At 45.7% G+C, this 22,879-nt stretch overlaps 9 protein-coding genes across 9 annotated transcripts; 6 read left to right on the top strand and 3 right to left on the bottom strand.

Moving 5' to 3' along the window:
• Positions 1-816: 816 nt before the first annotated feature.
• GLAREA_06538 (uncharacterized protein) lies at positions 817-2,120 on the top strand (the record flags this gene model as incomplete). Its single annotated transcript, XM_008081951.1, has 3 exons — positions 817-1,218; positions 1,262-1,396; positions 1,443-2,120. The coding sequence occupies 3 exons, from the start codon at positions 817-819 to the stop codon at positions 2,118-2,120; spliced, it is 1,215 nt and encodes a 404-aa protein (XP_008080142.1).
• Positions 2,121-2,772: 652 nt separating this feature from the next.
• On the top strand, positions 2,773-4,237 carry GLAREA_06537 (SGNH hydrolase; the record flags this gene model as incomplete). The annotated part of the gene is made up of 3 exons (XM_008081950.1): positions 2,773-3,168; positions 3,224-4,004; positions 4,059-4,237. 3 exons carry the CDS (start codon positions 2,773-2,775, stop codon positions 4,235-4,237), a joined length of 1,356 nt encoding a protein of 451 aa, XP_008080141.1.
• Positions 4,238-4,387: 150 nt separating this feature from the next.
• Positions 4,388-6,053, bottom strand: GLAREA_06536 (Cytochrome P450; the record flags this gene model as incomplete). Its single annotated transcript, XM_008081949.1, has 5 exons — positions 4,388-4,483; positions 4,536-5,255; positions 5,304-5,483; positions 5,556-5,714; positions 5,760-6,053. 5 exons carry the CDS (start codon positions 6,051-6,053, stop codon positions 4,388-4,390), a joined length of 1,449 nt encoding a protein of 482 aa, XP_008080140.1.
• A 1,365-nt stretch (positions 6,054-7,418) lies between these two features.
• GLAREA_06535 (Gated mechanosensitive channel) lies at positions 7,419-8,123 on the top strand (the record flags this gene model as incomplete). The annotated part of the gene is made up of 4 exons (XM_008081948.1): positions 7,419-7,558; positions 7,612-7,812; positions 7,858-8,005; positions 8,064-8,123. 4 exons carry the CDS (start codon positions 7,419-7,421, stop codon positions 8,121-8,123), a joined length of 549 nt encoding a protein of 182 aa, XP_008080139.1.
• A 564-nt stretch (positions 8,124-8,687) lies between these two features.
• Positions 8,688-12,300, top strand: GLAREA_06534 ((Trans)glycosidase; the record flags this gene model as incomplete). Its single annotated transcript, XM_008081947.1, has 8 exons — positions 8,688-8,763; positions 8,960-9,113; positions 9,428-9,480; positions 9,541-9,644; positions 9,961-10,148; positions 10,196-10,976; positions 11,020-11,856; positions 11,902-12,300. The coding sequence occupies 8 exons, from the start codon at positions 8,688-8,690 to the stop codon at positions 12,298-12,300; spliced, it is 2,592 nt and encodes an 863-aa protein (XP_008080138.1).
• Positions 12,301-12,886: 586 nt separating this feature from the next.
• GLAREA_06533 (HSP20-like chaperone) lies at positions 12,887-14,077 on the bottom strand (the record flags this gene model as incomplete). The annotated part of the gene is made up of 2 exons (XM_008081946.1): positions 12,887-13,393; positions 13,439-14,077. 2 exons carry the CDS (start codon positions 14,075-14,077, stop codon positions 12,887-12,889), a joined length of 1,146 nt encoding a protein of 381 aa, XP_008080137.1.
• A 1,643-nt stretch (positions 14,078-15,720) lies between these two features.
• GLAREA_06532 (Mannose-binding lectin) lies at positions 15,721-17,671 on the top strand (the record flags this gene model as incomplete). Its single annotated transcript, XM_008081945.1, has 3 exons — positions 15,721-15,817; positions 15,891-16,641; positions 16,690-17,671. 3 exons carry the CDS (start codon positions 15,721-15,723, stop codon positions 17,669-17,671), a joined length of 1,830 nt encoding a protein of 609 aa, XP_008080136.1.
• A 290-nt stretch (positions 17,672-17,961) lies between these two features.
• GLAREA_06531 (Terpenoid cyclase/Protein prenyltransferase) lies at positions 17,962-20,267 on the bottom strand (the record flags this gene model as incomplete). The annotated part of the gene is made up of 2 exons (XM_008081944.1): positions 17,962-19,962; positions 20,010-20,267. 2 exons carry the CDS (start codon positions 20,265-20,267, stop codon positions 17,962-17,964), a joined length of 2,259 nt encoding a protein of 752 aa, XP_008080135.1.
• A 375-nt stretch (positions 20,268-20,642) lies between these two features.
• GLAREA_06530 (DNA topoisomerase IV, alpha subunit) lies at positions 20,643-22,132 on the top strand (the record flags this gene model as incomplete). The annotated part of the gene is made up of 5 exons (XM_008081943.1): positions 20,643-21,025; positions 21,147-21,255; positions 21,308-21,394; positions 21,440-21,520; positions 21,683-22,132. The coding sequence occupies 5 exons, from the start codon at positions 20,643-20,645 to the stop codon at positions 22,130-22,132; spliced, it is 1,110 nt and encodes a 369-aa protein (XP_008080134.1).
• Positions 22,133-22,879: the final 747 nt, after the last annotated feature.

The following is a 22,879-nucleotide window of genomic DNA, read 5'->3' as shown; positions in this document are numbered from 1 at the left end:
AGGTACGATCACAAAACGTCAGATCAGTGGAGTCTGTTCTCAATCAATTACTGTTATTCTTACACAGCCATTCGTTGCGGTTTCGCAGAAAGGCAGATCAATGACGCCGGTATGCGCAATTGAGGCACAGCAAAACAAACTGATGGGTGGTTGGTAACATTGGAGAATAGATAGGGCAAATAAATCGACAGCTGCCTTGTTGAGAGATTTACCAAATGGACCTGTCTACTGGGTTGTAATTGGTCTCTTAGGAGGATCGTAGTCGTGATCCGCAGCTGGCAGCTGACGTTGAGGGGGGAGGATGCTAAGCGAGCGCTGCGTATCACCCCTTACGGTTAGACACATCGGGTCCACAACCGGATCTAAGCCTCGTCATGATTGGTTTAATTCAAATTAATGAGAGCTAGATTGAGGAGGACGTAGCATTCATTTTACAACTTTCACTTTCAGAATAAACATTCCTCATACTCATAGGCTCTGTATTAGCGTGTTCTGAAACCCCGATCGACAATCATATATGTCAATTTGTAGGCAATCTTTAGCCATTTGTCATGCCTGGAGTTCCTTCCGGAAGGGGGTGCGAGAATTGTCGTAAAGTCAAGAAAAAGGTACCATACCTACACGAATAGCTCGATTATAAACTCACTAAAGTCTTCCAAGTGCAGTCAAGAGCAGCCCTCTTGTTCCCGATGTATTCGTCTACTTTTGACTTGTATTGGGTCGGGAAAGCAAAGATTTGAGTTTAAAGGGACGCAATTCACCCGACATACGAAAAGCTCCACGAAAAGCTCTCCTACAAGCAATATCACTAAAGGCATGGAATTGACTGTCAATGAAACAAGCGAACAAACCCCCAAAACAGTTATTGATGCCATCACTGCTGCGAGATTATCATGTCTACCAACCAACCGCCTGACTGTGTTGACTGCCTCCCTCGTCCAAACATTCAAGACAGAATTAAAGTATAATCTCATCTGGTCAAATGGTTTGTATCTTCAAGAGGTCCCCAAGCGCCTGGGTTACAACGATGCACTAGATACTTCTGTGTCTGCACTTACGGCGGCTCATTTGGATATTGTTTTGGGAAGGAAAACTTCCGTAAAAGCACTCACTGAATACAGTCGTGCACTGCGAACCCTCAAAAATGTACTAAATGATCCCGTCAAGGCCTGCGCGTCCGAGACTCTTTGCGCCGTCATGTTACTGTTGCTTTGCCAGGTACGGAACCCCGCCAAAATTCCCGACACTACTAACAAATCAGTCCTTTATCGGCGTGAGGGGTGCGGCTTACATGGGTCATGTTGAAGGTGCAGCTCAGATACTGAGAGCTCGCCGATATTACAACCCTGCCGATGACTTTGAGGCCAAATTACTGCTTTCACTACGTGGGCCAGTGGTAGGAAATGTCAATTCAAATTATTACCTCGCTGATTGATATACAGTTATTTATGGGAGTCTTGAGTGACAAAATTCAATTCAGCCGCCGAGAATGGGACACAATTGTCGTTAATGACCTTGACGGATCCACTCCAGAGGGTAAGATGATGTGTTGTCTCGCTCAGCTTCCAGTCATTCGTGAACGAAAAAAGAAGATGCTCAATGGTGGAAATAATGATCCAGACTTGCTTGAAGAAACGAGGACTAATTACCAAAACATGATGGATGTACTGGAAGAGTTTCACAGTCGAAAAGTGGAAATGCAAAAGACGATTGCAGCGGGGACTGTGTCAACACCTTATGGTCGAATAATGGATGCCCACTATCAACGCAGTTATGCTCTTGGATTATCCGTCAGTCTGGTAATAAATTTTGTGGCCTACGCAATTGAACCCGACAATAGCGATCTTCCTCTACAAGCAGAACACTTTGTCAAAGAGATATTAAGTCTTTGCGAAGGAGCAGAGAAGTTCAGGCCTTTAGGAGCGAGCTATATGCTCTTGTGTCTTATGCTTGCTTGGGCGGGAACAGAAGATCATCCCAACAAACACTCGATTGAGATGGAACTCGAAAAGTATCTTCAGGATTTTCCAATGGGATCATTAGCAGAATTGCTACCGAAAATGAAGCTCTATGCGGGATATTTACGCCTATTATCAACTCTCAGCCCTGATTGCTACTAAATTGAGGAATATATGCAATGTCCGATTTATCGAGATTTCAAGGAGTGCTGAAATGTTACTGACACATCTCTTCAATTCTCAAACGAAAGAATACAAAGGACCGCGACACAACCATCCCTGAGAAGCATGTCATTGAAATTTCAAGTCGAGGGTGGGACAACATACATTATATGTCGCGATTTCGAGTTGTTCTTTCGAATCTGCGGTGCATGCAGAATATCGTGGACGTTTTTCTTGTCCCGCGATCGATGATCTTACTTTTGCGTAAGATATATCACACAACACAAAATTCTCAACATAAAGGACATATTTATGAGTACGATTACCCACGATAGTCTTGAGGCTCAACTCATGACACCCGCAGTCACAAATCTTATTTGGTGGAATCCTACCACCATTTTGACGTGTTAAGCGAGGGAACATGATCTCTAGACCACACCTGACTGCGAATCAGGAATGAGGATGACGGATTCATCACTAAACCGAAGCGAGGCACATCTCAATTATATACTCCTTAAGATCATCGAAAACGATTTCCTCTTGAAGAATATTTCGTACCCAGAACTGTTTTGTTTCGAATTCGTCCTTTGCGAATTATTTCCTTTGAACTGTTGTCGCTTTCTTTTGTACGCTCTTTCTATATGTTTTAATAATGCACGCTCACTTTTTCATTTTTATCGTCGCATTAACCAGCCTTGCATCCGCACTCACCGTTGATCGTCGAGGTGCACCAAAATCGTACGCTGCACTGGGCGATAGTTATTCTGCGGGAATTGGAGCAGGAAATTTCACCAGAGGGTCAGCGGATGGACGCGATAACCCTTGCGCTCGTACAAATGGCGCCTATCCTTTTGTGTTAGCCAAATCGTTAGGTCTACTGAGTAATGGGTCTGCTGGCAATCTCAAAGGAGAATGGGAGGACTTCTATTCTTGTGCAGGAGACAGGTTGCATCAACTTGATGCGCAGGTCAAGGATTTGAAGAGTAAAAAAGTGGATTTGATCACTCTTTCCATCAGCGGGAATGATTTTCTATTTGGCGATGTGATAGTATGTGAACTCACTTCATCTCTAGGAAGTAATGCTAATCGAGTTTCTGTCTTAGAGCGCATGTGTATTTCCATACGGATTGAATGACCCAGAATACTATGAACAAGTCTGTAATCAAAAATTGGCTGACTCTACGAACGCGATACAAAATACGACATTCTGGAATAGTTTTCTCACCAAGGTTGACTTGCTGGCTACGAATCACTTAACCAAAGGGGGTAAATTAATCATCACAGGATATCCACGATTTTTCGCACCAGATGCAGTTGAAGGAGATGCCTGCGACGAAACCTATTTCCTCGACAACGCGTTTGGAAGGAAATTGAAGATGACTCTGGAAACCAGAAGAGAGATGAATAAAGGAGTAGAGGAGGTTAATCGACGTATTGAGTCCGACATTGTGGCAAGGCTTATGGTCAAGGGGGTTTCATTCATCGACGTGGATGCTTTATATCAGGGACATCGGTTCTGTGAGCCGGAAAAGAGTGCAAACCCGAAAGGATCAGATCCACAAGATGATACCATTTGGTTCAACGATATCAACACGGAGCTCGAAGAAAAAGCGCACTGGTTCATGCCTCCAGATTTCAAGGAAGAGGATGAGGGAACACCTCAAGACAAGATCGTACAAGAAGCGGATTGCGGAGATATGATCGCGCAGGTGGACGACGTTGTTGGTGACGAGAAGCCCGAGGTGGAGAGTAATGAGCCAGGCGAGTTGATATCAAGTCTTCTCGGGAAATTTCTGCCTAGCGATTGGGAGAAGTATTCTGTTTTCCATCCTAAAAAGGCCGCAAATTTTGCAGTGGCTGAGGCAATTCAGGCGGCGATAATACGTAAGTCATCATTCTCGCGACTTCTATGTATTGGATGATACTAACAAAATTCAGAAGCTCAAATTGACAGACAAGCATTGCTCAGATCCCGAATATCCTTGTGGATTTTCGAACAATCCTGGCACAGACTTACACAACTGCAACAGTCAATTTCATTTGTTTGCGATCTTTACAGCTCTCAAATGGGAAAGATATATGACATGATAACTAGTAACCATCTTCAATTGTTCTGATCCGTTTTTGAATGGAAAATATTTGTATATTCTTTACTTCAATAAATATGTTCCATCAATACATTGAATTCCGCTAGACCATTGAACAAGAAGGTTCGTGGCAATTCTTCTCCGTGAGAGGGGTTCCAAATTCATTAAATGCTTGCTTCCTTATTTTCTGTGTCGCATTCTGATATCAATACCTGTCTGTCTGATGAACCAAGAGTTTTGAACTTTCCATTCCTTTTTAGGGTCAACGAAAGTCATCTGCCCATTCATGTCAGTACAATACGCTTGTGACACCAGTCAAGAATCATACCTCATACTTGAGAAACAAACTAGCAATCAACTTGTAAGTCTCTAACAAGGCCATGGATTTACCAAGACAAGCTCTCTTCCCAGCGCCAAATGTCAGATCATGTCTCTTCATGCTCGCCAAACGTTCCTCATACACATCCGTCGGTTCTCCATCCTCACACAGCCATCGTTCAGGTCTGAAAACCGCCGCGTCTTGCCCGTAAACATTTTTGTCTTGATGGATCACCCACGAGTTCATACCAACCTTAATTCCAGGCGGAATTATCGTGCCGTCCGAAAGTTCTAGGCCACCTTCTGGGACTGTTCGTTCGAGAATGAGAGCCACGCCTGGGTTCATTCGACAACTTTCGCGGATTACTGCTTCGAGATATGGTAATTTAGAGGATTTTGAATAAGCCACAGGAATTGTCAATCCAGCACTGTCGAGCTCTTTTTGCAGTTTTTGTAGGACGCATGGATTCTTTAGGACGTAGTAGACAACTCCACGCATCAAGGTGGTGGTAGTATCTGCGCCTGCGAGAATATTTACCAATAGGGCGCCAACTACTCCCATATCGTCCACTTGCTCTGGATCAGTGATTTTGATGCGGAGGAAGTCGTCTAGCATGTCATTTTTTCTTGATTCTTCGGATTTAGCACCGGTAGCTTGCTGTCTTGCGATGGATTGTTGAGCACAGAAACCGGCTGCTATGTCGAACGTTTGAGGTCCAATTTTAATGATCTATAGGTCATGTTAGGTTGAAAAACACCATCGGAAATATCAACTTACTGGAATTTTATTGAACCAATGGTCGAGCTGAGGAATCTGACCGGCGACGGCAAAGTAATCAAGCGACTTCTCTGCAATCGAAAGTAGACCACCATGATGATCTTTGCCATGATCCATGAAACCCATCGGTTTACCAAAAGTCAACTGACCGACAACGTCCCAAGCAAAGAACAATAGCCACTCGTCCATTTTACATGTTTCTCAGCCCACAACGAACTTTTCGTCGAGCTTTTCGAAGAAAAAAGTTATTACTTCGTCCACCAATGTCTCGGATTGAATGAGATGAGACATCTTGTAAAATGGGGCCAAAATCGTACGTCTCCTCGTGTGATCGGCATTATTTCTCGTGCTGAATACGTTTTTGACTAGATTGTTTCCGACTTTTGTGTCGTTCAGCTCGTAAAATTGAGTCTTCAGCGCGTCAGCAAAGTTCTGGTTTCCTGGGAAGCATATTACCTTCAAAAACGACCCTCTACTATCGTAAACTTTGCGAATGAGTTCAGGATCGCTCAAACTGACGATGTCAGGACCAACTCTCACTGCTTGTCCATACTTTCGATGAAGCAATTGTTGCGTTAGCTGTGCTCTGCCTCCCAAAGTATCGATCAATCGCCATAGATTTGTGAATTTAGCAGCGAATGGACCGGGTATGTTTTTGATTGGAGATGAAAGATATGACCAGATGTATTGAAAGATCACGCCGATACTGGCTAGTGATAGGACTTTGAGAATCAAGCTAGCCAACGACATTTTGCAAGTTACCTTTCAATGTATTGCGATGATACTTTTGAAGGGTGATCGTGAAAAAGACGAAGCGATTTCCCCTCATCATCTTTCATATCTTCCTGGTGTGGCGCTTCGCTGGCCACGGTGACCTTTCGGGATGCTATTCTTCTGCTTCGCCAGCCTTGCGATGAAGGTTGTGTGTAAAATTATATGTTTGGTCAAGATGGTCGTACGAAATATAGAGGCTGCTTTTCTTTACCATACGTGATTGGTGAGTTTGATACGTGCATGTCGGCCAAGTGCTGGTAATGGCATGTCTGACGCCACAACTACAACGTGCCGCAGAAGAAAGATGGCTATTGAATGGCTTATCAAATAGTCAAGTGGTTCTGACCAAATTGATACCGTTTTTCCTTTTTCATTATGACTAGAACATTTAGCAGAATAACTCGAGTTGAGAACGCACACGCCATTTCCCGGTGGGAAGCTGAATTAATTCTTAACTTTTGACTTCCATAAGACCTGACGCTCGTGGCGGTTGGGTATATATAAACCAAAACATGCGCTGTAAATTCTGGAGTATATTGCTCTTGAGTATTCGAAATTTCCGTGAAGAACGTATTCTTAAATCAGTAGGTAAATACTCATTCCGTTCTCTAAGGTTACACTGTTAAGCGAGCGATGAGATTTGAATTTATGGGTTGACCCCCCAACAAACATCGTGATATTCGGATTTAAAGGCTTAGGGAATGATTGGTTTAGAAAGATAATATTGTATTCATCCAACACATTTTGAGTACCCAGTCCTTGCTAAATGGACTCGAGTGGACCATTTGCGACTAGTTGCTTCATTCAGTAATACTATATCCACAAATAAAAGACATACATTCGTTGACTTGCGGACTTGTTTACCTGCGAAATTTGGCCAGTACGTCTCGCAGGATGAAATAAATATATCGTTGAGAATTACATCCGTTATTTTGGTATCTTTGATACTCTCGTCACTATCCCCGAAACTCACAACTAGCTTGATTTTATTGAAATTCAGATGTTTTTGCAGCATAAATTGCTTGAAATATTATACGCAACGCTTGGATACGATTAGTACATTAGTAAAAAACTAAACATAAATCTAGAAACGTTAAATCATCATCACGTCTTTGTATTATGGAAGTATCACCGGCCAAACATCGGGTATTTAGAGACCAGCCCGAACCTGGAAGTTATCCGTGCCCCTTTTGACGTACACCCACGTTGATGTACAACACCAGATTATTAGGACAAGAACCTCTTTCTGTCCTTGATGTGTAATTAACTTCGCTCTCTCACTGTCCATACATTAGACATATCTTTCAGTTTTTGATAAGGCACACTATCCAACCCACAAATATGCCAATCCGTCTCGAAGACAGCACAGAGCTCCTCCACCAAGCCAGCGATCAATTTGTCGGCGGTGTCAAGGGAATGTGGGAAGGATTCACTGATTTCGCGCTGCAAGACAACGTCTTGGAGGTCGCTGTCGGTTTGATGTAATCGTTCATTCCCTGAGGATCTTGAAGTTGACGCTGACATCTCGTGATAGCATAGCCGCCGCGTTTACCACAGTCGTGACTTCATTCGTTTCGGAAATCCTACTGCCACCTCTGAGTCTTTTGCCGTTTGTACATCGTAATTTAGATGAGAAATTTGCGGTGCTCAAGTCTGGACCTCATTACAACAAGACTCATGGGTACAATACCCTTGATCAGGCGACTGCTGATGGCGCCGTAGTTATGGCCTACGGGTGAGTGAACAATTCACATCAATGATTGATGAGCTAATTATCAAGGGCATTTCTTAACAAACTCTTCACCTTCTTCGGTGTTGGTCTTGCCTTATATTTTGTCGCCGCTATGTACGATAGGTTCGGGGGCAGTGACCCAATCATCAAGCATACAGTGAAGTGCAAGTATTGCAGAAAGAGAATTAGCTCCAAGGTACTTTTAACTCCATAGAATACAACCTGTTTGAGATTCAACTGACGGCGGACTGTAGGCTATGCGATGCGTTAACTGTACCAGCTGGCAGGATGGAAGGGAGGAGAGAATGCATTGAATGGGCGATGGGCTGGCTACCGCGAACAACTAACGCACTCCTGTTCATTTCTGTACGGCTCTCTGTTTATTAGCCGACTTTTGGTAGTTATCACCCACATACTAGATAAATACAATGATTTTCTGCAACACACATCAACCAGCGCAGTTAGCTATGGCGCAAGTCCTTGTTACCAAAAAGGGTCACGATTGTATCATTAAAGAGAGGATACAACTCCACCATTGCAGAAGTATACAGATCACCCAATCTCGATGGAATGGAACTCAATGTGGAGAAAGTTACTGTCTTGTAAGGCCGGGATCTCTGCCCAAGATCCTTTGGTTGAACGAGGTAGATTAACACTCCACCCTTTTGAACTTGTTGGAGTATTGGATTAATCGGTCCGTGTCGTGAGGCATAAAGAATACTAACCTGAAAGTCACAAAACGTAAGGAACCTATCATTGAGCTAATTCGTTGATCTGATGATCATTCTTACCGCACTCAATAGAATATTGATCGTTCATTGGTCTTCCATAGACTTGGTTGACTATCGGTCCGTGCCGTGACCTTCATGCATTCAATAATGGACTTTGATCCTGAAGATAGGCCGCTTGACTTCACAAGAACGCCTCCATATCCGTTGCAGTATCTCGTCAGACGTTAGAGTAAGGTACGGGCCGATTAGACTCTTTCCTTGAATTTTCTCCAAACCCCGCAATATTTCAAACCTCCACAATATCACCCCGCATCTTGAGAGTCTGGGGAAACGGGCTGCAAGTAAACTGGACACTCGGTCATGTCCTGAAATAGTATGCAACAGCCGGAGCTTGTCGAAGCTAATGCAAGAAATCAAAGTGAATATTAACCGAGGTACTCTGCTTCATGCAACGCCTGAAGATCATAATTTATTGAAGCGGGAATTTGAATCTTTTTATGCCTGGCCTAAAGGAAATGAAAATAAGAGAGCCATATATGCTTGCTTATTGAATTTCAATGCCAGGCCCTTTACGTATAGCTCCTTTCGGAAGCACCACTGATGAAAGTGACACCCAGGAAACTCACCTACTGTTTAACCGAAAAGACTTTCAATTGACAAATATCATTTTTAGATGTTTTCGTACTAGGAAACCCCTTATGTTTACTTCATATACTTCGAGGGGTTGTCATGGTTATGTGACGTCACTCGCTTCCCACCTACCCAAATAAGGAAGCTCAAGGACTTCATCAACATACTTCTCCATTAGCAGTGTTTTGCCAGTAAATCAACTAGAAAGCGAAGTCACAATTCCCACCAGTCGTAGCTTTCTCGGCTGACCACCACAGCCTTATTATTGTCGTAAAACATCTTGCCGGTGCTAGCCTGACATCTCATGCGGGTTTGTATGGCCAAGGAACATGCTGTCGCGAATGAAAAAGATCCAACTTGACTTCAGCAGCTAAAGTCGGACCGATGAAAGACGGGACATTAAAGAAAGTACCGTTCTCAAGTGCGGAGAGCGTAGAAGAGCCGAGAAAGTTTAGGCACTCATCCGCTATTGTGGTTTGTATACCATTTCTGTTTCGATAAAATGAGCTACATATCTCTACAACTTTGGCAACCCCCTTTCACTCATCAGATTATATGTGCTTATAAAAACCTGCTGGGCTTAAAGATGTCGAAGCTGACAAGTCAGGCAATTTTTGTTATCCTCGCCTTCTTGCTTCTGGTCTCTGCGTCTCCCCATCCCTCTCCTCTTGAGAAGCGAGCTACCCAAGTGTCTTTGGTCGGCTATACATTTCAAAACAATGTATTAGCAGGTACCCTCAACGTACAGCTCCTCCATCCATGCACTGATTTCATCTAACAATAAATCCAGGTTCAAAATATAGCGTATACCAAAGCCGTATCAGTGGTTTACGCGGTCGGCAATACTTGGACTTCTTCCCAGAGCATTGCAGCTAGTTACTCAGCGGCCGGTGCAAATGGATATGAGACTTGGAAGTTTTCCGGATCTGCTACTGGAGCTACACAATTCTACATCAAATATGATGTGAGTGGTACCTCGTGAGTCGACTACCACCCAGGAATTCGTATATCTGCTGAAAATCTAGATATTATGACCCTGGAAACAACGTAAATTATCAAATCAGTTCAACTGCCACGTCTACGTCTCGACCCGTATCGAGCACTTCGAAACCCTCAACTACCTCGTCTCAAGTGACGCCACCCTCAACGCCACCCTCATCAACAGCACCGTCAAACCCAGGATCAGTCTCAGCCAGCATCCCACCGCCAATCATCCCAACTTCAATCCCAAGTGAGAGCCCAGCAACTCCACCTAGCGGCTGCGGTAACTGGAATGGAGGTGACAGTTGTCCATCAGACAGTACGTCGGCGTTCGCAGCTTCAGCAGAAAATCGACGCTGGCAAACTCCACCAAGCGGCGGTCCTGGTTATGATCCAAGTTTCGGTAATTACCGAGATCTGGTAGGGTATGCAGACATTCAATACAACTCTGCTCGAAATGCAGCAGTTGTAGTGATCAACGCTGCTTCACGAACTAGCGAGGCACTGACATATGCCTTCAATGGAGGTGCCGCGACCTCGAGCAATACTTTCCAAGTCACTTCCAGCTTCTCCACGTCTCTTCGGATGACAATCACATCCAAGTCCAGCAAGAGTCTGATTCTAGACCCAATAAACTTCATCTGGCAAAATACAGCTCTCACCGCAGCTCAGAGCACCTTTCAAAACGGCCAAAAAGGTGGTATAGTAGAACTATTCGGCTGGCCCTGGGTTGATGTCGGCAAAGAATGTGCTTTCCTAGGTAAAGCCGGATATATGGGCGTCAAGATCTGGCCACCAAACGAGCATATCTGGGGATCCAACTATGTAAGTCACTTCTCTCCCTCCCGAACCTCACTAATCCGCACAGTACGAACCAGACAACCAATTCCGCCCATGGTACCAAGTCTACCAACCCGTATCCTACCGCCTCCACTCCCGCAGCGGCACCCGCGACGAACTACGCACCATGATCCAATCCTGTCGCGCAGCAGGCGTACGAGTCTACGCCGACACAGTCGTAAACCACATGGCGGCACAAGGAACAGACGTGCAAAACCACCGCAACTCGGACTGTTCAACCTACACCGGTCACAACGCCACCGCTGGCTCACCATACTACACTTCTGGCAACACCTATCTCATCAACCCGCAAACCGGCACACGGCCAACCATGGAATTCCCAGCCGTGCCCTACGGTCCCACAGATTTCCACTGTGAGCGCAGTATCAGCTCGTGGACTGATATGAATCAAGTGACCAAAGGCTACCTCGTCGGTCTTAGTGATTTAAACACCGAGAAGCCATACACTCAAGACAGAATCGCCACTTATATCGTCGATCTCCTCTCCATAGGATTCTCCGGCCTTCGATTCGACGCTGCAAAACATATCGGTCCCTCTTCAATCACCCAGATCTTCGCGATCGTGAAGAAGAAAATGGGAGGGAGTATGCCTACTGATTATATCTCCTGGCTCGAAGTGATTCTCGGTGGTGAAGCGGGAGTGCTGGCTTGTGATGGGGGGCCGGATAGTTGGTATACCAATTTCAACAGTCTATTATCCAAACAAGGATTCACCAGCGCGGAAATCAATCAAGTTAAGATTTGGAGCTCGGATTATCCCAAGGAGATGCCAGTTTGTGGATCTTGGATCATTCCAGCGAGCAGATTTGCTATCCAGAATGACGATCATGATCAGCAGAATGCCGTATGTTTCCTCACTCCCTTAGATTTCGTGATACTGATTGTATAGGGTTCGAGTTCCCGAGATATGCAAGACAAAGGCTCCGTCCTCATAAAAGACAAAGACGTCGCTAAGCATCGCGGTTTCGAGGTCCAACTCTTCTCCCGGACTGACGCAGATTGGCAGATTAAACTCGTGCTCTCGTCGTACCTTTTCATGGATGCTGGTGGTGCTGGGTTTCCAGATGGGTTAAGCGATTGCTCGTTGTATACTGGAAGCTCGCCCAAGAGTGCGTGTTTAGGAGTGCCGAAGGATACGGCGTTCGTGGCGAATACGTGCGGGTATACGATGAGCCAGGGGAAGTATACGAGGGTGCATAGGGATTTGAGTATTGTGAATGCGATGAGGGCGTGGGTTGGGTTGGGAAGTGTTACTGCGAGCGGGCTTGGTATTTCTGGTTGTTCATGAGGGTAGCTCAGAAATTGGTTTAGGGGCAGTTATTGAAGCCCAGCTCAAAGATGCGTTGGCGAGCTGTATTTTATGATCAGCAGAGATACACATTTGAAATTGTTCACTTGCCTGACATGTCTTGGAAACCCGTGGAACCATACTCAAGACCTCAATTTCCTCGACTCGTGCTATCACAACCTTACACTGAGGTAGTTAATTCTAAATCGTATGGAGTTGATCAGATCCTTCCCAAGAAACGAAAAACGAAAGCTTATAGCGAGGCTCAGTTTTGAGAAGGCTCTCACCACCAGGTTTGAGGTAAAACACTAATTTGTGAGAAATAGAGAAGCCTGTCTGAGATAATTTACGGAAATAGTGCCTCGATTGAATTGAAACGTGTTAAGAATCGAAAGTCGCGTAGTTCTCCACCGCAAAGTAATATGCTAAGCTAAAATAAATTTGGTATTCGCAGTCCTTTAAGATACACCGTGCCCAGATATCTGTCGATTTCGCCGATCGAAGACTTTTCCCATTACGCCGTATGCAATTAACTCACCCATAAGCTCCGCATCCCAATGCTCCCGTTTTCATTCATCTATGAAGCTCAAGACTCCCACTTTTTGGCTTCCATTCCATCAGGTGGTGTAGTCTCATATTTCTTGCTACCAACGTCTCCCCACGATGTGCTCAGTGCAGTACCATTACTCTCCTGATAACTCTTCATCATAGCTCGTCTGGTGTCATCGTCGGCTCCTTTGTACAATTTCTTGAAAAAGCCATTCACATCGTCATCGTCGTCATCTTTCTCTTCACCAGCAAGCTTCTCCCAGTTCTTTGGACCGGTTTTCGATGATGTTGGGTAGACTGGTGCTGTCTCGGTAGGATTCAGGACAGCTGCGGGGATTCTGTCTGGCTCTGACGCGGACGCAATTGCTTCTGTACCCTCCAAGGATGACCACTTCGTTCCTGGAACAGCTTTGTGCAGAACGATTTCGATTTTGTGGGAAGTAATTCGGAAGGATGATTTGGATGGGTCAATTCGAGAGAAGAGAGGACTGGCAGTGAAATCGTATGTGCTGTCTGAAGCAAGAACCGGGAATCGAACCTCAAGCTATAATAATTAGCCAACTCAAATGAACGCTGCAGCACAACTTACATTTCCCTCCTCAATGACAACCTCAGCCTTGTCCTTGGGGACACCCTTGGCAAACACCTCGATTGTAACGGTAGTTGGTGATTGATACCATTCATGTCTAATCTTCTCCTTTGGCGTAGCAGCAAGAGCTTTTGGCGCGGCGGCAGGTGTGGAACTAGAAGCAGGCTTCACATTCTCTTTGGTGTTTGATTTGTTGGTCTCTGAACCTGCCCCTGCCTTCTCTGGGATTTCCTTCACAGTCGTCTTATTGCACTCGGCATTGTCACCTCCAGCAGCGTCATAATCCTTCTTAATCTTTGCAATCCACATAGTCAGTCCCTTCTCCTTCTCATTCTTCTTATGGCACCAATTCAGACATAGCCTCGCGTCTCCGAATCGTCCCATCGCGTGGAGAGCAACCGCACGACGGAATTGAGCGGTTGCGATTTGTTCTCGACGAGCGCGCTGGATCGCAATAAGAGTGGCATTGTCAGCGTCTGCAAGGGCGAGCTCGTGTTGTTTGGTTCGCTGGTAGGCCGTGGATCGTTGGATAAGCCAAAGGGGGGATTGTTGTTCTTTCAAAGCTATCGTGAAGTGCTCGATAGCCGCAGGGTAATCACCATTGGCGAATGCAGTTTGACCTCGAGCAGCTGCTGACATTGTGTAGAGGTTGAAGAGTTGGTCTCAAGGTATTGGGTATGCGGTATTCGAGAAAATGGCTTTAGTGTCAAGGAGGTGGTTGGAGGAAAAGTTAAGAAAGTATTTAAAGTATTAGAGGAATGTTGGTTAGCTCGCGAACAAGCTGTGAATAACTTTGGCGGGGAAAGCTCTAGAATTTTGGGTAGAAGCCTGGACCAGCCGATGTCATGAATAGTTCTCCCGATTATCTCCCGGAGCTACTATACTCCCTTCTCCTTTCACTATCAATTCATCATTAAATCTCGACCTCATGTGTACTTCCGTTCCTACAGCTTTCAATTCACAACTTTTTATTCTCACAACCTTGGCAGAAATAAGCAAAAATTCACGACAACATGAAGAACCAAGCTCCAGCGCTGAGTCTTGTCCGACCATCTTGATTCGATGCAACTCCCCACGTACCATTGCATCGCCACAGATGAAATACCATTAACGTTAGCTATGTAGCTGGCGAGGAATATTTTGAATACCTTACCTGTGTCATAGAAGGTCAGCTAATATTGAGCCAGTGATGCTATGGTCACGACAGACAGATTACGAAATTTGGTGGATGGGAAGAAGTTTCTCAATGACACAAATCATGGCCAGAACTACCGCCAGAAAGTATGCTTTGAGGTACTGACGCTTTTTAGCCGGCAGATTAATCTGCTACTCCCTGGTATTCTCAAAGTCAAGAGCTGTGGTAGCTGTACTAGCGAACGGCCGTGGTTATTCTGTGTCGTGTGTATCGCAAATTTTTGAAGTACTTCCAGACTTTGCCGCATATCAAATCTTTCTATCAATCAAAAAGTCCTCCCCTTTACCGCTCACCGGCTACATTCCAACAGCATCGTTATAATGTCTTCTACGTCTTCTTCCTCATTTGGCTATACAACCCCGTGCATACGGTCCGAAGAAAATGAGGCTGAGCATTTCTCGGACAAACCCGTTCATCGTACGATAGGTTGCTGTGTTACTTGGTGGAATATATGTAAGCTGACGCTTCAAGCTAAAGCACGATGCTCTTGGCGACAACTTTATTCCAGAGATACGACTTCATATCTTGGAGTTCAGCATGCATGTGTTATGTCAGCCTCAATATACAGGTGCGTTGTCCAACGACGCTCTATCAAACTCTCCAAGGGTATACTTTTGCCAAGTTTTCTGGAGTTTTCTACTCCGAAGTACCTCGAGCTGTAGCTCGGCCAATGGTATCCCTTCAAATACCACGAGAGCCAATGAGATAAACGTTCATCGTCGCCGACAAAAGCATATTGACGCAGCAAATAATCGGCGACCAAAAACTACCTGGGCTGAGTCCACGGTGGCTGTTTGATCATGGCTGAAATGCTTCATCTCGAGATTCTGAGATGCAGCGATAGAGCCGAACAGATCACAAGAACGGCCGCATTTGGGATTTGAAAATGCGAGCTGCATCGACTATGTGAACAACTTCCAAGTACCAGGTCTGGAAATGCCGACTTACCCAAGTATATAAAGCTCCTGGGTGTCCTTTATCCCCAGCAGATCAAAATCAAAGCATCAATACTCGACACTTACTTTCATTCTTATAATCTTTGCATTCAAACCACGCATCTCACAAAAACTCGCCAAGTACTGCCATCATGTCGGAATCATACTCCGCTGATTTATTCGTACTAAACAAACCGGTTGGAGGTAATGGGGGAGCAGACTTCAAAGCGATAGGCCTTCCCGGATCTTGTGAGTATTACCCATCAGTCAACCATCACTCGGAGATTCTCATCCATTTCTTGACCTAACATGCTACTCATAGTCGTCAAGGAAATCAAGATCTACCATGGAACAATGAAATGGGGATCAGGCAGACGAGGATTTATCCAAGGACTTGAGCTCGAGTTTACTGATGGTAAACGTACTTCGGCCGGAAATACCGACTCATCGAACCCGTTTGAGATGTGTGTATTGGATGTTAGCAAAGACGAAAAAGTCAAATCAATATCTTTATGGGGAATGGGAAGTGGTCAATGGGACCGAACATCAGAGATTTACCTCGAAACCAACAAAGGAACAAAACTGAGTGCCGGCGCTAAAGACACAAAAAAGAAGGAGAACGAATTCAAAATGTCTATTGGCTCCGGATTACTGCTTGGATTTCAAGGTCGTGCTGGAGGCTGCATCGATTCTTTGGCACCTATCTTTCTCAAGCCGGTTGCAAAGAAATATATCGATAAGGTTTCGTATCCTGATTTCGACGTGTCTAATAAGGAATTTCTCGAGATGCAATATCTGGACAGGGCAACATCGGTCTGGAAAGGCGTCTCTGGCACTTCCAAAGTCCAGAGCGAACGCTCGTTCACGACATCCAACACCTGGACCACGACCACAAATATTGAAAATTCAATTGGCTTCAGCATTACGGCGAAGATTCCTTTGGTATCGGAAGCTACTGTCTCGGATACGCTGACGATGGGCAAGGAAAAGTCGTATGAGTCAGCAGAAACGGAAACGAAGCTTCTTAGGTGTGAGCAGGAAGTTCCAATGGATGACGAGAACGACAATTTCGAGTAAGTGCCCCTGGCTTTATGTTTCCTGTACCATATTGACATGCATAGATTACGTGCCATCTTTTATTCCGGCAAACAAGACGTTGCGTATAAAGGAACCTTCAACGTCGTGACTGAGGACGGCCAAAAGTTTTCTTTTCCAACGTCTGGCACTCTGAAGCAGGTCATGTGCTCTAGAGTTGATGTTCAGATCGCTCGCATAGGCGAGATTGGAGAGAATGATGAGCCGGAATTTAAAAGCATTAAAGGAGGAAAGGGCAATGAAATGCGATCTTTGGATGATGAAGATGATGTCGTCGATGAAGAGCGAGGTGCAGAGGATGAGGCTGTGGAGAATGAAGATTTCAATGAGGCTGCCAACTACGAGGATGACACCACAGGTGAACAGGTTGAGGAGTATGCGGATGACGCCCAAGACAACGAAGATCCTACATACAACCAGAACGAGGATGCCGAGCCCGAATACCAAGCCGAACCCGAAGTTGAGGAGAATGAGTCAAATGAGTACAACCGGGATGGTGCGGAAGAGGAGCCAACAGACTCAAACGAATACACCCAAAATGAAGACGCGGAAGAAGAGCCAGCGGAACGTTCATACGACCAAGAAAACGAAAACACAGGCAGTGATGAGTATGCAGAGAACACCGAGGAGAGATCAGCAGACGCGACAGACGAGCCAGAAGCCGAAAACGAGTACGCCGAGGAGACAATCACCGAGGATCGTGAATACCAAGCCGAACAGTCCGAGTCAAATGATTACAACGAGGAGAACGTTGCTGATGAATCATCTGAGCAAGTCCAAGAGCAATACGCACCAAACGAGTACAATGAAGATGCGTATGTTGTAGAGCCGGTCGAGCCAGTTCAAGAAACGGGTTATGGTGACGAGTACTCTGAGTCTCAGCAAGAAAAATACAAAGTGCAGGCTCAGGTGAGCGAGTATGAGGTTGAGGAGGAGAGAGAGGGTGGTGGTTATTATGACAATAACGCGGGATCGAGGTATCAGTCTCATGAGGCTAGTTATGCTTAAGGTTGATGAGTCGGTGCTGGGAGGGTGGTGGTGATGTGTGATGTAAGGGTGGTTTGAGGAGGGGAGTGGTGTACAAACTTAGACTAGAATGAATATAATAGTGATATGATTGTCCTCCCAATTCCAAGTACTTTGTTCCAACAATCAAGTCAAACTGACAACAATCAAATTCGTCAGGCGCCTGAGACCTTGCACAAGCCGGTCGTGAGCTACCAGATCACTTGAATTTTCAAATTTGCCACACTTGAGGCCTGGGTAAATGAGTTCCATTAAATTAACTATTACACATCCTACAACAAAACCTCATCCCCATACCTCCTCGCATACTTCCCCAACGCCATCATCGGAAATATAAACTTATAATTCGGATACGAAATCATACAACTCTTATTGAACACGCCCTCGATTGCTTCCTGCAACCACTCGCCATTAGCCTGCTGCCGACTCATAATAAGCTTCAATCCCTTTTCAATCCTTTTGCGATCAGGATATCGCGCTTCGAGAAGTCCGATGATGGCCCATGCTGTCATGACGACTTGCGATCCGCTCGGGTGTTCGACGTAGGTTGCTGTTTCGCAGGCTCTGTAGCTCTCGGACCAACCTCCATCTTCTCGCTGCTTTGAGATGAGAAAGTCGCAGCCTTTGCGAGAAAATTCACTGTTCTCGTAGTATTCACCTATGCTGGCGAGACTTTCCAAGGCGAACATTCCGGCGTAGGTAAAGCAGATTCCCCAACTGCCGTACCAGCCACCGTGAGGATATTGGGTGTCGCGGATGTATTGTACTGCTCGCGCTTTGAAGGCTTTGATTTCTGCAGATCGGTACTCTGGGTAGTGTTTTGTGAAAAGGGAAAGTGCTGTCACCACCGCAGTAGTACATTCAGGATAGTCGTATTCAATCATGATTCGGCCAAACACTTCAGCAGCATTCAGCATTTCGAGCTTTTCAGAACCTCGAGTAGGTTCGTAAGAAGCACACCCACCTGACGGATTCTGATATGTCAAGATGGTATCGATAGCATCGTATATCCGCTGGTTGTCAAGTAGCTGAGGGTATCCGGGCGTATGTTGGAGAAGAATAACCGCTTTGAGTGCTTCGGAAATACAATCAGAAACCGCGTATCCCTGATCTTTATTACTGAAAGCCCAAGCTCCTTTTCGTTGTTGTCTATAACACATAGCTTGATCAGGAACGTTTTCTCGAATCTGCTGATCATCCAGGAATTCGAGTGCTTTCGTCAACATGGGCCGCCACTTTGGATCTTCTGCTAGTCCAGCATCCATCACCGCTTGAATCGTAAAAGCGGTATCCCAACATTGTACGCCATTGGTACCATTGACCAGCATTCCTTCATCCTTCACCCACATGAAATCTGCCAGACGTTCACGGTGGCGTTTCACAGAGTACGCTTCACCTCCTTCTTTGATGTAGCAGACCAAAAGGTTCATCGGAGCATTGACAGGTGCTAAGCAAGAATAATCCGTATTCCTGTCCTCCATCTGAACCAATTGCCACACCCAGTCCTCGGCTTTCTTGACAAAAGACTGGGTTCTAAAATAGACCCAAACATTTATAAGCAGCCAGTTAGCAAGATTCAGCAGCCATGTCTTTGGATGATAGTTGTCTTTCTTGTAAATACTGTTCCGATTCGCTTTCCAGCTGATTGTGGCATATGGCTGGACGAACAATTCTTCCCGAAGACTGACAATCAATGGTGTTTCTTTGGCCGTCCACTTTCTCGACCATATAAATGACATTGGCAGGAACACCATTCGCATATGAATCCACCACCTCCAAGGCGCAAATGGCACCCAGTCGGGTAAAAGCCAGAATTCCGGCGGTACTGGATTGACGATATCCCACTGAGTTATTCCAAGCACGCTGAGCCAGAATTTTGCCCAGTGAGGCCCGCACACAGCACCGCCCATTTTGTGCAATGTTCCTCGCGCTTTCACCATCCTTGGATCCTCTGCACTCACTCCAAGTATGCGGAGGACAGTGTAGTTCATGGCGGTTCCAAAGGCTGTGCTCTCTCCTTCAATGTGTAAACCCCATCCTCCATCTTCAGGATGCGCTCGAGCAAAGACGTAGTTCTTGAGCTCCGTGGCTTCGTGGTCGGGGATAAATGTATTGGTGACATAGCGAGCAATTACATTGCCGGGAAGGAGGAACATAGGACCTCCATACTCGCAACCCCAATTTCCTGGCGGAAGTTGAAGGTGTTGGAAGAATTCGAGTCCGTTCTTGACGACATCGAGAGGTGTTTTTGCTTTTGGGAGTTCGGGCAGATTCTGCAAAACCATTAGGATTGCGCGTATACGAAAGATAGGCAGCTCACTGTAGGTAAACCAAGAAACCATTTATCAGCTGTCGTTTGTGGCCATGCCTTTGCCTCTTGGTCATCTTCCAGATAATGCCAGGTCTGTCTTCCCTTGTCGTCTAAAAGTCGCCATCGTGAATAGTCGGTACGCTCTTGCAACTTGGGTGTTTTCCAGTAGGATGTCGTTTCTGCGGTTGACGAAGCCTTTTCAGCTGACTGTGTCGCGTCGTTCCCTGTGCTTATCAGAGCGGCTTGCTTAGCATTCTGACGCGCCATCGGGTATAATCTAGCAGCTCAATGGCATATATTACAGCCTAAAAGCCGTGCGAGATCATCAAGACGCGCACAGAGAAGTCGTAAATTATTCAAACTGACGATCTAGGCTTCTCTTGGCAGGGCGTGGTGTTCGTGCTGGGCGTTGCGGGATGAGCCGAGAGCTGCTGCATGGATTTTAATCCAGTGCACTGCAATTTTAGCGTCTGCTGGGTGCCCAGATCCAGATGTCAGGTACCACAGCTTCTTCTCCGCGCCCTTCGTCACCATTATTATTTCCTCACAAAACTGAAATTTGAAACAGAGGATCAGCAATCAACAATTTTTTTGAATGCTATCACACTTACCAAATAGCGGACTAATCAAAAGCAGACCGAGATGGCATCTTCAGTGTATGCTTCTTCAGCTCGTGATGCGCTTCCAATTCCTAACACGGCTGGTTCAGTGATCACCAAATTGGAAGACATCTTTGAATCTATCACAGACTGTCTCTTGGAGAAAAACAAGGAATTGACCATCTGTCTCAAGACTCGACCACCAAAGGTCACGCAAGAAGATGAGACAGGAAACAGGAAGAGGTTAATGTCCGGCGTCAGAAAGATCACATTTCCCAGTCGAAATCCGAAAGAGGCATGGAAGTTCAGTGCGTTTTTCTTCACCGATGGAGAGCTGAATTGCTGCTCATATGGTACAGCTGCCCTACTTCGCATTCTCGAATTGTCGCATGAAGCTCTAGTTACTGGTGTTGTGACTACGAAAAGGTTCTTAGTTGAATTTCATACCTCTGAGTTCAATCTTCTGGTTCAACTATCTCTCTTCGTGTCATCAGCCGTCATCAGTTCGTCCTCCCTTGACAGTTATCGTTTTCTGACCCCATGGTAGGGACATTTACTACCGCGATCCGGAGCTCTTCGTAAAGCAAGCAGTTGTCGATCGATATGTGGATGATATTGCTTATACCTTAGGTGTGGAGCGCGATGCATTGAACGTGGTATGCCATATTGCAGAGTATCTGATACAGCAGTCAATGCTGATCTCACGAGGTGGCGGCTGCAAAAGGGTTAGTAGCAGGAGCTTTTAGTTTAACACGCAAGGACAAATCGCGCATCGACTACTCGGAAGAAATCGAGGTAGGTTGTGTAGTTTGGGTGAAGGGCATTGTGCTGAGATTTCAGGGTACCTTAGTACCAAGCACCAAGGAGAAGCTAGACATCGAGTTGAATGAGGTGAAATGGATACTTGTCATTGAGAAGGAGGTATGGAAACCCTTGCGAATCATCGCAACTCATCTGATTGTCACAGGCAACCTTTCGAACTCTAGCTACAAGTCAGTACTGGAATGAGTCTGCCGCTGGGAAGGGCATTATCATGACCGCAAGTCACCGCTTATCTGCCCGATTCCTCTAACATCCCACCAGGCGAAAGGATATCCAGACATCCAGACCCGGCAATTTTTACATCTTCTATGGGCTCAAAATCCTGATATACCGATTTTCGCTCTGGTAGATTTCGACCCTGACGGTCTTGGTATCATGTCAACCTACAAGTATGGATCCATGGCTCTTTCCCATGAAACCATCAATCTCGCGGTGCCAACCATAAAATGGCTGGGAATCCGAAGCTCTGATTTCATTGCCGATGATGACTGCCAAGGTTTGTTGAGACTATCAGCTCGAGACCGAAGGATTGCGCGGAAAATGTTGGAGAAGGATATGTTCGAGGAGGGTGGCAATGAGATCGAGTGGAGAAGGGAGTTGCAGGTCATGCTGATGCTCAATGTAAAGGCGGAGATCCAGATCCTGGGCAACGGGGAGAAACTCAGCCAGTGGCTTGATGGAAAGTTGGCAAACGAGATTTCCGATTCATGAGGCTCGAAATTCCGATTCCGCCTGCCGGAGTTCGATGACTGAGCGACACGACAATCTTGCTATCCTAACACTAATTTTGAGCATCTTACAGATTCTGCTATTCCCAAAACCCTCGCAATAACGCTTTTCTGAGCATTGCTTACTACCGACAGAGGAACAAAAAGTTATGTGCCAGCAAACAACGTGTTAGCCTCATTTCTGAAGCATTGGATGAAGACCTTCAATTCCCATCAACTCATATCGTTGGCCGTGTGGCAAATGCACATTCCATGTACCACACCCTCCATCACTATACTCGGGCGTAAGAGAGCCTCATACTCATTCTCATTCGACGCCCATCGACATCCAGCGTCACAAGCCATCGTACACGTCACTCACGGGCAAGATTTACGCACATTCGAGTCGACATAAACGAACCCTCCGCCTCGCATAAGAAATCATCCTCGTTCATCTCTCCACACCCGACAAGAAAACTCCGTACCTATCGTCTCAGTCAAAATGTGCGATAAACACTGGATCAAATGGAAGTGCGAGAACTGCTACGCTGATCTTCCAACCCAATACTGGAAAGTCGAATGTGGGAAGGCGAAATGTCGGATCACCGAACACAGAATTACGGAGTTTAAACCTATTGGGTGGACTGATAGCTGTAAGAATAAGAGGTGTCAGGTGGAAGAGTGATATATGTAGGTTTTGTAGGAGCGAGAGTGGATATTTCGTTTGAGTTGTAGCTGATAATTGTGGTAG

Source organism: Glarea lozoyensis, assembly GCF_000409485.1.
Source record: "Glarea lozoyensis ATCC 20868 chromosome Unknown GLAREA15, whole genome shotgun sequence".
Taxonomy (NCBI): domain Eukaryota; kingdom Fungi; phylum Ascomycota; class Leotiomycetes; order Helotiales; family Helotiaceae; genus Glarea; species Glarea lozoyensis.
Note: the sequence above shows the minus strand (reverse complement) of the source record. Positions and strands in the feature narration are given on the sequence as shown.